Below are 12814 nucleotides of genomic sequence, written 5' to 3' on the forward strand. Positions count from 1 at the left end.
ACATATATATGTTTGGTATCATTCTTTTCAAAATTTCTTGAACTTTAATGTAATGCTGTTAGATTTTTAGATTCTTATTCCGTTTTTAAATTATAAACTAAAAAATATCAAGAACTCAAGTCATTTTTGCATCCCCTTACAGGATCGAACCTTGGCTGTCAGTGCCCGAGGCAAAGCTTACTTGACAGAGTGGAGATTAATTAGAGTATTACATTCGTAGCTCTGAATCGCAATCTGATTATTTTGGTGGTTACCCATCAAGTAATGCGTGTGGTTGGTCAGCCAGTCGGCAAACATCCTTCACGTCCTCTCAGTCATGAGAAGCAAATCATATTTTATATTATATATATATTTTATATTATATATATATTTTATTATATATATATATATATATATATATATACACACTCACCTAAAGGATTATTAGGAACACCTGTGCAATTTCTCATTAATGCAATTATCTAATCAACCAATCACATGGCAGTTGCTTCAATTCATTTAGGAGTGTGGTCCTGGTCAAGACAATCTCCTGAACTCCAAACTGAATGTCAGAATGGGATAGAAAGGTGATTTAAGTAATTTTGAGCGTGGCATGGTTGTTGGTACCAGACGGGCCAGTCTGAGTATTTCACAATCTGCTCAGTTACTGGGATTTTGACGCACAACCATTTCTAGGGTTTACAAAGAAAGGTGTGAAAAGGAAAAAACATCCAGTATGCGGCAGTCCTGTGGGCGAAAATGCCTTGTTGATGCTAGAGGTCAAAGGAGAATGGGCGACTGATTCAAGCTGATAGAAGAGCAACTTTGACTGAAATAACCACTCGTTACAACCGAGGTATGCAGCAAAGTATTTGTGAACCCACAACACGCACAACCTTGAGGCGGATGGGCTACAACAGCAGAAGACCCCACCGGGTACCACTCATCTCCACTACAAATAGGAAAAAGAGGCTACAATTTGCACGAGCTCACCAAAATTCAACAGTTGAAGACTGGAAAAATGTTGCCTGGTCTGATGAGTCTCGATTTCTGTTGAGACATTCAAATGGTGGAGTCAGAATTTGGCGTAAACAGAATGAGAACATGGATCCATCATGCCTTGTTACCACTGTGCAGGCTGGTGGTGTAATGGTGTGGGGGATGTTTTCTTGGCACACTTTAGGCCCCTTAGTGCCAATTGGGCATCGTTTAAATGCCACGGGCTACCTGAGCATTGTTTCTGACCATGTCCATCCCTTCATGACCACCATGTACCCATCCTCTGATGGCTACTTCCAGCAGGATAATGCACCATGTCACAAAGCTCGAATCATTTCAAATTGGTTTCTTGAACATGACAATGAGTTCACTGTACTAAAATGGCCCCCACAGTCACCAGATCTCAACCCAATAGAGCATCTTTGGGATGTGGTGGAGCAGGGAGCTTCGTGCCCTGGATGTGCATCCCACAAATCTCCATCAACTGCAAGATGCTATCCTATCAATATGGGCCAACATTTCTAAAGAATGCTTTCAGCACCTTGTTGAATCAATGCCACGTAGAATTAAGGCAGTTCTGAAGGCGAAAGGGGGTCAAACACCGTATTAGTATGGTGGTCCTAATAATCCTTTAGGTGAGTGTACACATATATATATATATATATATACACACACACACACACACATGATATATCCTAACATATACATATATAATATCACGCATGTGTGCCTGGGGATCACCTTCCTGATTCAGCTGAGGTTAGCAGGACAATGATGGGACTAAAGGGGGCTCTGACTTGGTTTCTCCCTTTTCACTCACAGCTCCAAGAAACCACCAGCAGAGGGCAGCTCACCTCACCGCAGTGCCCGTAGCCAGCTTGGCCCTTTCAGACAGGGCTCTATAAAATCCTGACAGTCCCCAGAGGAGTATGTCTTCTTTTTGGACCTGAACTAGGCCTGGAGGAAGAACGTGCAAAATACCTGACCCTCCATAAGAGCAACCTTTTCTGCTGAACTGGCCAACGCACCATGATATCTGTTACTGGTGCCATCGAGCACAGTTTTATTTACTATTTTTGGCCTATTAAAAACAGTGGGACAGCGACTGATGCATACAGACAGATTAATTCCTGTGACCCTGAGCTGAGTAAGTGAGTTTGTGGTCAGAGATATAAAATCATTTCTAACCAATGCATTATTGTGATCTGTAAGCCCGCTTTGTTTAGTGTATCTATATCTCTATATATATATAGAATCCAACATCTGTCTGTCTGTCTGTCTTTTCACGAGAGAACTACTTAACGGATTTAGATCAGGTTTTTTTTTCTAGAATTTTCTTGAACATTCCGGTTCATTTTGTGACTTCTGTCATCACGCTAAGTATCATACATTTGCGCTAATCCGAGACAGAGGCAGCAGGCCGAGGGGAGGGGGAAGTGTGACGTCAGGAGTGGAGAGCCGGGCAGAGCCCTCCTTATTGTTCACTAATACGCGGGCAGAGCCACGGGGCATGGCTAGTATATTATATATATGTATTCTCCTGTAAAGTACTGTCCACAAGCTACAGACATTGGTACAGCTGGGCTAGAAGGTATGCATGTCTTCTTGGCTTTTCACGAGAGAACTACTTAACGGATTTAGATCGGTTATTTTTTCTAGAATTTTCTTGAACATTCCGGTTCGTTTTGCGACTTCTGTCATCACGCTAAGTATCCTAGTTTGCTTGCAGGAGCGATTTATTCCTGCTAATCTGAGAGACCCTTAGCGTGCCGAGGGAAGGGGGATGCTGAACCTCAGGAGTAGGGAGCCGGAGGGGCCGGGGCCTTCTCACTCACACGCCAGCCTCAGTTTGGTCTGCCTCTCACCATGTGTTAGAGTGTACCTTGCCTCCGCTTAGCTAGCGATACCCATTTGTTTATTTACTTTTAAAGTTTGTTCTGTTTCACTACTACACGTGTGGAGCCGCGGAGGACAGCTAGTATAATTATATTTTAGGAATGCACAGTAGTTTAATACATAAAGACAGACTCACTAGGCTACCAGCAGGAGGACCTTTTCCTTCTAAAAAACTGAAGTGTGCCCAGAGGTTAAAAAAAAGTCACTGTTCTCTGTGAGCTAAATTGTTTTTTAATATAAGCAGGTTTAATTTGCATACAAGATTACATTTTATCTTAATACAGAATGAGGCCATAGGCAATAAACAAGAGATTTTAGAATTTTTGATGATTGTAATTGGAGGCTTAAAAGGCTGATGGGTCAAGCTTGAAATGTATACTCCAAAGGTTAATTGAGTTTAATGGAGGGTCAACCAGATGACTTAAAAAAAAACAGCTAATGGGTGTACATTTCAGTATATAGTTAATAAAAGCTAATGGACATTATGATTAATGTAGAAACCTAATACTAAAGTACTAACTGGTCAACATCAGAGGTCTGTAAATAGTTAATCGGAGCTAACAGGCAGTGACTTCATGGAGGATGGTGTAATGTCAGCAAGGACTCTGACTTTGATTGGCTGAATCTGAACAGAGAGACTGATCAAAAGGTAGAAAATGGAATATAGATTAAGTCAGTCATTGTACCTTGAACAATGTCAATGACATCTTCCAAAATGGCCATGCAAGCCATTGACACTGCAAGACAACTGTTCTGTCCTACAGGCTTCCTTGGTTGTTTTGTTTATAGGAGCAAATGCATCATTTAAAAGCCAAGTTAAATATATCCTTTCCTTTGTACCATCATTTCTTTTGTCTTAACATTTCCATCATGGTTACTGGGAGGGATATATAAGTGCTTAGTTATACTAGCCTGACAGCTTTCTTATTTTGCTTTTCTTATTATTTGTACTGGTGTGCATCGCAGCACTTTTGTTGATTTGTGTTAAGACTAAATTAAACAGGGATGCCTGGGTTGGTGCCCCAACATTTATCTCTGGTAATTGAAATATTTAACTTAACCACAATACACATACATATATACACTCACCTAAAGGATTATTAGGACCACCATACTAATACGGTGTTTGATCCCCTTTCGCCTTCAGAACTGCCTTAATTCTATGTGGCACTGATTCAACAAGGTGCTGAAAGCATTCTTTAGAAATGTTGGCCCATATTGATAGGATAGCATCTTGCAGTTGATGGAGATTTGTGGGATGCACATCCAGGGCACGAAGCTCCCGTTCCACCACATCCCAAAGATGCTCTATTGGGTTGAGATCTGGTGACTGTGGGGGCCATTTTAGTACAGTGAACTCATTGTCATGTTCAAGAAACCAATTTGAAATGATTCAAGCTTTGTGACATGGTGCATTATCCTGCTGGAAGTAGCCATCAGAGGATGGGTACATGGTGGTCATGAAGGGATGGACATGGTCAGAAACAATGCTCAGGTAGCCCGTGGCATTTAAACGATGCCCAATTGGCACTAAGGGGCCTAAAGTGTGCCAAGAAAACATCCCCCACACCATTACACCACCACCACCAGCCTGCACAGTGGTAGCAAGGCATGATGGGTCCATGTTCTCATTCTGTTTACGCCAAATTCTGACTCTACCATTTGAATGTCTCAACAGAAATCGAGACTCATCAGACCAGGCAACATTTTTCCAGTCTTCAACTGTTGAATTTTGGTGAGCTTGTGCAAATTGTAGCCTCTTTTTCCTATTTGTAGTGGAGATGAGTGGTACCCGGTGGGGTCTTCTGCTGTTGTAGCCCATCTGCCTCAAGGTTGTGCGTGTTGTGGCTTCACAAATGCTTTGCTGCATACCTTGGTTGTAACGAGTGGTTATTTCAGTCAAAGTTGCTCTTCTATCAGCTTGAATCAGTCGCCCATTCTCCTCTGACCTCTAGCATCAACAAGGCATTTTCGCCCACAGGACTGCCGCATACTGGATGTTTTTTCCTTTTCACACCTTTCTTTGTAAACCCTAGAAATGGTTGTGCGTCAAAATCCCAGTAACTGAGCAGATTGTGAAATACTCAGACTGGCCCGTCTGGCACCAACAACCATGCCACGCTCCAAATTGCTTAAATCACCTTTCTTTGCCATTCTGACATTCAGTTTGGAATTCAGGAGATTGTCTTGACCAGGACCACACCCCTAAATGCATTGAAGCAACTGCCATGTGATTGGTTGATTAGATAATTGCATTAATGAGAAATTGAACAGGTGTTCCTAATAATCCTTTAGGTGAGTGTATATAACCTTCAGCACAACTACAATTTAAAAAAAAAATATTTCAATGGAGCATGTGCCCCCTGGTGGTTACAGGCTTAGACAATGGACAGATAAACATAATGACTGGACTCCGATTTGTGCTGCGACAAGATGACCATAGGCCCTCTAGTTCTTTTACACTTTTTTTTACAACAATGAGAATGAAAGACTTTACGTTTTTTTGTTTTAAGTTTCAATACTCATTCAGTTTAGAAGAGTTGTGAAAAAGCTCTCTTTATATTGTATCTAATATTGCATTTTTAGGTAAACAAACTTTTTTAACACAAACACAGTCTAAGGTTTTTCTAAGTGGAGAATGACAGGATAATAGTCTTTAGGCATATTGTTTTGTTTCATTTTTATGTTTCTTTCTAAGGGTCACAAAGTCAGCCAGTAAGTCAGTAGATTCAATATGCAGCCTTATAGTGTAAATTATCAGCTGTACTGAAGGAGCTCAAGGGTGTATAGGCGTTCATAAGAAAACAGGACAGCCTGTATAGCCCACTGAGGAACAACCATGTGACTCCTTCTCCCCTAATAGAATTTCAGTTTGGTATCAACCATAAAGTTAAAATTAATTATACTCACCAAAATACACCTTCTTCTGGCACCTTGGGCATGTACTTGGCTCTCCAGAGAATGTAGTAATACTTGCAGCTGGAAAATAAATAAATAACTAAATAACTAGATAGATAGATAGATAGATAGATAGATAGATAGATAGATAGATAGAGGCACTGTGTAATAGATGGATAGACAGACAGATATAGACTGACAGACAGACTATAAGAGACAGATAGATAGATAGATAGATAGATAGATGTGAAAGGCACTATATAATAGATAGATAGATAGATAGATAGAGGCACTATGTAATAGACAAACAGACATACAGACAGACAGATAGATAGACAATGTAATAGATAGATCCATCCATCCATCCATTTCCTAACCCGCTGAATCCAAATACAGGGTCACGGGGGTCTGCTGGAGCCAATCCCAGCCAACACAGGGCACAAGGCAGGAACCAATCCAGGGCAGGGTGCCAACCCACCGCAGTAATAGATAGATAGACAATGTAATAGATAGATAGATAGACTATGTAATACATAGATAGATAGATAGATAGATATGAAAGGCACTATATAATAGATAGATAGATAGATATGAAAGGCGCTATATAATAGATAGATAGATAGATAGATACACTATGTAACAGATAGACTTGAAAGGTACTCTATAGGAGATAGACAGATAGAGACACTATGTCACAGACAGACAGATAAAACTTATCATTAAAAGTGAAATGGCTTGTTTTTGACCATAAACCCTTCCAGTGTCTGTCGGTGTAAGATTTCCTTGATTATACCGATATCTAAATGTCTCATGTGAATGCCCGGGGGTGCAACTGTGCCCCAAACCTCAAACATGACACACACACACAGTCCTGGGTTCAAATACAGGGGGTGTTTATTACAAATACTTTGTACAAACAGTTATATATGTTGTCTCTTCTCTCTTGTCATCATTCTGGCTAAGAGGCCAGCAGAAGTGATGGGCTGTGTGTAAGCAGCAGGTGTTGCATCCAATTCTGTCTCCCGGCAAAAATTTCAATCAAACCTCAAAATCAGTGATGTTTCACGATCATGCCTTGCATAGAAATCAACACTAGACCTTAGCCTTTTCTATGGATCATTGCAAAGTCTGAATTCTATTCTCTTCTATTGCGCCATGATAAAATCAGACAACAAACCTCACTCAGTTTAGGCGAATTGTGGCTTTCCTCTTTTGCTGCACCCTCTGAAATGCCATTTTGTACCAGAATCCCTGCTCTGTGCCTTTGCTAATGTAGGAAACTGTAATCTGTCAGTTGTAATTTTATTTTGTTTTAGTTATGAATTTCCCCCAAAATCAATTATTCTTGTTAACAGTAGTATGCCGATAGTATAATATGTTATAGTACGGGCATTAATTAGTGTTACACATCACAACCTGCATGCACCGCATTTCTTGGCTCTGCTGCCAAAAGCACGGTGGATGCCGTTGGAGGTAGATGGTGTTTTCAGCTCTCTCCAAGCTTTTTCTGATTTTTATTTTATTTGTCATGTATATATAATTTGGAACTGTTTGAGTGTGTGTTAAGCCATGTGTATCTTTTCCAAGCTCTTACATGTAGTTTTTGTATGTTTACTTTCGACAATTAAGAAAATGTTAATGTTTAAATATATATATATATATATTTATATATATATATATATATATATTATATTATATATTATATTATATATATATATTTATATATATATATATATATATATATATATATATATTATATTATATTATATTATATTATAATATATATATATATATATTATAATATATATATATATATATATATATATAAAATTGTAGTGAACAGCGTGTTAATGCAATTCAGTACTGTGTACAGTATGACCATATGTATATTTTGGGTTTTAATTTTTATTCTAGATCTTATTTTATTTGTTTTGTATTAATAGTTTTGGTTACAATAATTTGGAAGTGATTTAATTTATTATTTAATAGGCACAAGGGAGAAGCAGTTTGTGTGACGCTCTGTTCTTTTTTTCCCTTTTGTTTCTGGAAAGGTATGTTATTCTATTTTTTTTTGTTAACAATATATGATTATCAAGTTGGATATTTTTTATTATGTGAGGCTATGTATATTGTAAATAGTTTTCTCTGGAAAACTTGAATATTTTGTAAATAGTGTTACATGTAATGTGTTATTAAGTAAAAAAAAGCACAGTGGACGCTGTTGCGGTTTAGGGGAGAAGTCGTTTGTGTTACACCCCATTCTTTTTTTTCTGGAAAGAAAAATAAAAAGCTTCCATTTTGCCCCTACGTGCCTCTGACTTGACTGTCCTTGATACAACGTGGAGAAAGCCACATTCCAGTCGGCTACACTACTACAATTGTAGATTAAAGCGAGAACAATGCGGCACCTACTGCAGATGACATCAACACTACAGCAGCAGGAAATCATCCTTACTTTTATTATTTAGGGTGCAGCTCAAGAAAGCTAAAGCTGATGAAAAAACCAGATGAAGAAGGGCAAAGTCAAAAACAGATTATTGAACTGTGAGGAAAACATAGCAGCTGCTTGTGCTTTTTTAGAAAAGAAAAGAAAAACACAAACGCACTCCAGCAAGTTAAAGGAGCTCCACATTAAGTGCAACTGCAGCTTCTGCTGGCAAATGTTAGACGGGAAGTCCTGATTTCCTCATGTCTGTTTAGTCTTCAGGAACAATGCAATTAAATTTGACGCTTGCCACTGCTTCTTTCATCAGGTTTTCTAATTACAGCTCACAGACCAGTGAAATCATTAAAAAAAAGGTAATTAGCAAGCCATGAAATTCAATTATATTTTAAAACTGTAATACCAAGGATAAGTACACCAACCAGATTAATACAAGTGTCCTCATTGTTTAAAATGGCCAACAACCAGCTGTCCGGTTTGGAAAGCAAAGAGTGTCACCTACTGGCAAACAAAGGAACACCAGGACAACTTAAAGCTGTCGGTTCATTCTTCAAAACTGACACCAACCTTAGCATTTTAAAAAGTTATTTATTTATTTATTTTTTTAAAAAGATTTCAGAGAGGTTTTTGACAGACATGTGTGGTGCACTTTAATCTATTTGCTTGTACTTCTTTGGAGCTGGGACTGACAAGACTTGTTGCTCTAAACTGCCCATTATTACCTCTGGGCACTGCATCTTTTTACAGTTCTTTACTATTTTTGATCAAGTTTAGGACTGAATTTGATCTGGCGTGTGGCTTGTCACTGATAGAAGCTACTAGAAATTGTACAAATGGATTTTAAAATTAAGCAATGATCTACCACTCTCATCACAAACTCAAGAACCGGACGGTCTTAACAGCAAACTTGACTGAGAGCAAAGAGCACTGGAAGGCTACCTTAGGTCTGCAAAACCTGAAAATGTTCAGAGACACAGAGAAACTGAAAGTAGGGTGTATTAAATAATCCTCAAGATCATAGTGCTTGCAGCTAATGGAACTAAGAAGCACCCCTTGACCTTCCTGCCGGAACTGCTTGTCCATAGACGGAGATGGCCGGAGAGCTGGAGGAACAACAAAAGCAAGGCTTCCTGTTCCAAAGAAGGCAGACGCCTCTTCACCTAATGACTACAGACCATAATGTTTGCAACAAAGACACATTCTTCCTTGATTTACTCATCTGCTCCATACCCGGAGCAACAGCTTTTTTTTTAAATAAAAGAGCCCAATTAAAAGCAAATTGTTGTCTGTCTTGGATAAAAAAAAAAAAAATCGACAGCCATGGTGGACCCCCAGGACTGAACGTGAGAACCACTGATGTAGTGTGTTGCTGACCTAAATCAATGCGAGTCTTGCTTTAAGTTGCCAGGACTAGTGATTGCTTTAAGACCCCTTGATCTCCTGCCTGCTCTCCTGAAAGCTTTCCCCCCTCTGACTCTCAAACCCCTTCAACAATAAAGCAGCCCAGCAGTCCATTAAACGTACCTTTCACTGGTCCTCGTGGTGCTCCTGATGGCTTCCTTTCTTGGGGTTTAGGGGCTTCATCAGAAAACAGAGAGGCAGGCTGCGAATTCCCTGCAGGGGCTTCATAGACATACGATCCTGCGCCTCCGATGTTAACCCCTGAAAGAATTGAATTGTAATGAATAAACAATTTGATATGTTGTCCCGACTCCTTCAGTCCTATCAGATAAAATCAAAATGAATGGACATTATAAGTGACCAAGGTGTGATCACTGCTTTAATGCTGGTTCCTTCTTTTTAAGTAGTACTGGACATACCATAGGACATGATCTCTAAGTTACTAAGGTCAAAGGCATCAACTAAATACATATTTGCAAATGTAAATGGTAGGTTGATAACAAAAGAAAAAAGTAATGAATGAAGAATTTACCCTTTGGTCCATAAAGTGCTGCATAACATGGTTTGTGGCAGTAGGGTTTTCCATCATGCTGAAATGAAAAAAACAAGAAAAACTAGAAAGTTGCAAGCAGCTTTGACATGGGACCATGCAGTTGATAAAACATGACGTATTTACCCATTCAAAGAAATGGAAGATGAACAAATAAATCAGCACTCAAACATTTACTCATTTTCTGAATTAGTGTAATCTAACAAAGGTTCACATGGAGCTGATGTCTATACTGGCTGCATTGGGCACAGAAAAAGATCAACCCATAAAGAGGGTGCCAGTCCGCCATGTGAGAGAATAATTTTAGGGTAACATAGCGCTCATCTTAAGAAATAGCATAAAGGGTGTCGCACTTAGGGGACAGCCAAAGGGTTCAACACGGGGCGTTAAAACATCAGAAAAAGGGTTGGTGACAAGTACTAACGCCTTTTCTCTTTCTCTCTACAGACCCATGGAAGAATAAGTAAAACCTCATCGCTTCCGTCCCCTTACAGATGACCCCACTTCCGTCCCAGCCTTACCGCCTTAATACAAAACCAACCTCAACTCGTTTTTATTTGTTTTTTGTGATTTTTACAGAAAAGAAAGTCCAGTTTCCGTCATTGTTGACTACTCTCTAGAATATACGGGGCTACTCCCCAAATCTTTGCTTTATTCACAAGGGTTAATAAATGTCAGAAACCTGTTCAAGCATATCAGGCAACCTGATAAAGATCAAGTGAAAAACAAAAGGCGTACCAGGAGAAGGCTGATGTAATATACCAAATGTACTAAAAGGAAGACTAAGAGAACAGCAGATGTCCTGTAAACAACAACACTGGACAGATGTTACATACCCAGAAATTTCAAGGGTGGTGTGATGGCTCAACCCAAAGTCTGCGAGAAGAACAAGAATATTACGAAATAGACTTTGATTTACTAAGGTATCTGGGGATGTAAGCCAACACACCGATCAGGGTAAAGGTCAGGTGATGTGTATGCACTGATCCGCAGTGTTACGTAAATTTATTATTTTGACCATCCTGATCATTTTGTAACAGACTGCTGTGGTGAGTGCTCCCTCGTCAAGCATTTGCTGAGGAGTAAATAAATGACACAATGGACAATTTTTCTCTTGTCTGGTTTCGGACTCAAAGAGGTTTTATCAAACTTGTCCTAATACAGGATGAGTTTCTTTCTTAAATTAATAACTAGGGGGATCTGTCCCCTGCTCGCTTCACTTGCCAACCTTCGGGCGGGCACTACGCACTAGCCACTTCACGGATCTGCCGCTCGCATATGGGGAAGCGGATATACAATTTAAACAGATTGTTATTTTCACTGGAAGTTTTACATACGCATAATAGAACTAACGATTTTACATTATAATTAACCAAAGTAAAAAATAGTAAAATGTAATAAATTGAAACAAAATTATGTTTCATGCTGCGTTAGTGGTATTCGTTGTGTTATACATTTTCTTTATATTTGGCTTTGAAATTAACACGTAAATATTTTTTAAACTTACAGTTTTACTGTAAAAGTTCAGTTAAAGCAATTTTTTGATTTAGGTTTTCATCAATATCGCATTGAATTTCGATTCCGTGTTTGGACTTATATCTTGACAAAGCAACATATAACTACCCGTGATTGAATATCGTTTCTTTCTCTCTAATAAATAAACCGACTTTTTCGCAACATTTGTCCCTGTGATTTGTTAATTGTTATAGCAAAAGCTATTCTAACGGGAAACTGTAAATGTCTTAATACGAATGGCATATCAAGATCTCCTTTGGTGTCTGTTAACTGCGGAAAATGTCCTACGTTACCTTTCTTGACGCCTGTTAAAATTTTACATGTCAGAGTTATTCGACCAATTTTGAATACAACTAATCTTGTCCTGTCGCATAGCCCATCACTCAGACATAAATTACACAATAACATTACGATACATCCTTCTTTCAACAGTAATTCTGCCGGTGGAAGACCAAATGGAGTTAACGTTTGTAGATATTCTTCGTGATATTGTAAGTTGATGTTTTCATCTTCTGCACCATCACCACCAACTATTTCAGCAGAGTCTATTGATACGCATTTAACCAATTTGCTGTGTGAACGATCGACAATTTTCTCATTAATTCATTTGACTTCATCATTTCTCGGTGCTAGGATTGCCCGTGTACTCATTTCTTCTGTTGAAAACCCTTCAGATAGATAGATAGATAGATAGATAGATAGATAGATAGATAGATAGATAGATACTTTATTAATCCCAAGGGGAATATCCTTCAGGATGAAATTCTTCAATAAGATTTGGACACAATATGTCTTCTTTTATTGGGCACTTAGTGAGGAAAATGTAAAAATTTAAAAGAGATGAGAGCACAGGAACTGTATCTGACGAAAGCATTCACACAAATGAGATGTGAGAGGACTCTGGGCGTGGGCAGTGAACCGGAAATGGTTGAGAGGAGGGCGGGACTTGAACAAATCACTTGGCAATAGGCTCGTCGTAAGATTTTCTTTTATAATAGAGAGATTTATTTTCTACCACAGCTACTGCAGGGCACTCTCAACGAAGCCTATTCAAACCAAGAAGGTGGTACAGACGTGGACAAATTTGTTGGTACTCCTCTACAAAAAAAACCCCACGATTGGCTCTGACCGAA

At 39.0% G+C, this 12814-nt stretch overlaps 1 protein-coding gene across 1 annotated transcript in view; it reads right to left on the minus strand.

The window, feature by feature from the left end:
* The window catches only part of crip2 (cysteine-rich protein 2), a 136672-nt gene that overhangs the window by 41183 nt on the left and 82675 nt on the right, over window positions 1-12814 (minus strand). The window contains exons 3-5 of the mRNA XM_039741852.1: window positions 10149-10206; window positions 9740-9877; window positions 5785-5853 (exon numbers count right to left, since the gene is read on the minus strand). Of these exons, the coding sequence (XP_039597786.1) occupies window positions 5785-5853; window positions 9740-9877; window positions 10149-10206 (265 nt within the window). The remainder of the gene's footprint in view (window positions 1-5784; window positions 5854-9739; window positions 9878-10148; window positions 10207-12814) is intronic.

This window comes from Polypterus senegalus, chromosome 18 (assembly GCF_016835505.1).
Source record: "Polypterus senegalus isolate Bchr_013 chromosome 18, ASM1683550v1, whole genome shotgun sequence".
Taxonomy (NCBI): Eukaryota; Metazoa; Chordata; class Cladistia; order Polypteriformes; family Polypteridae; genus Polypterus; species Polypterus senegalus.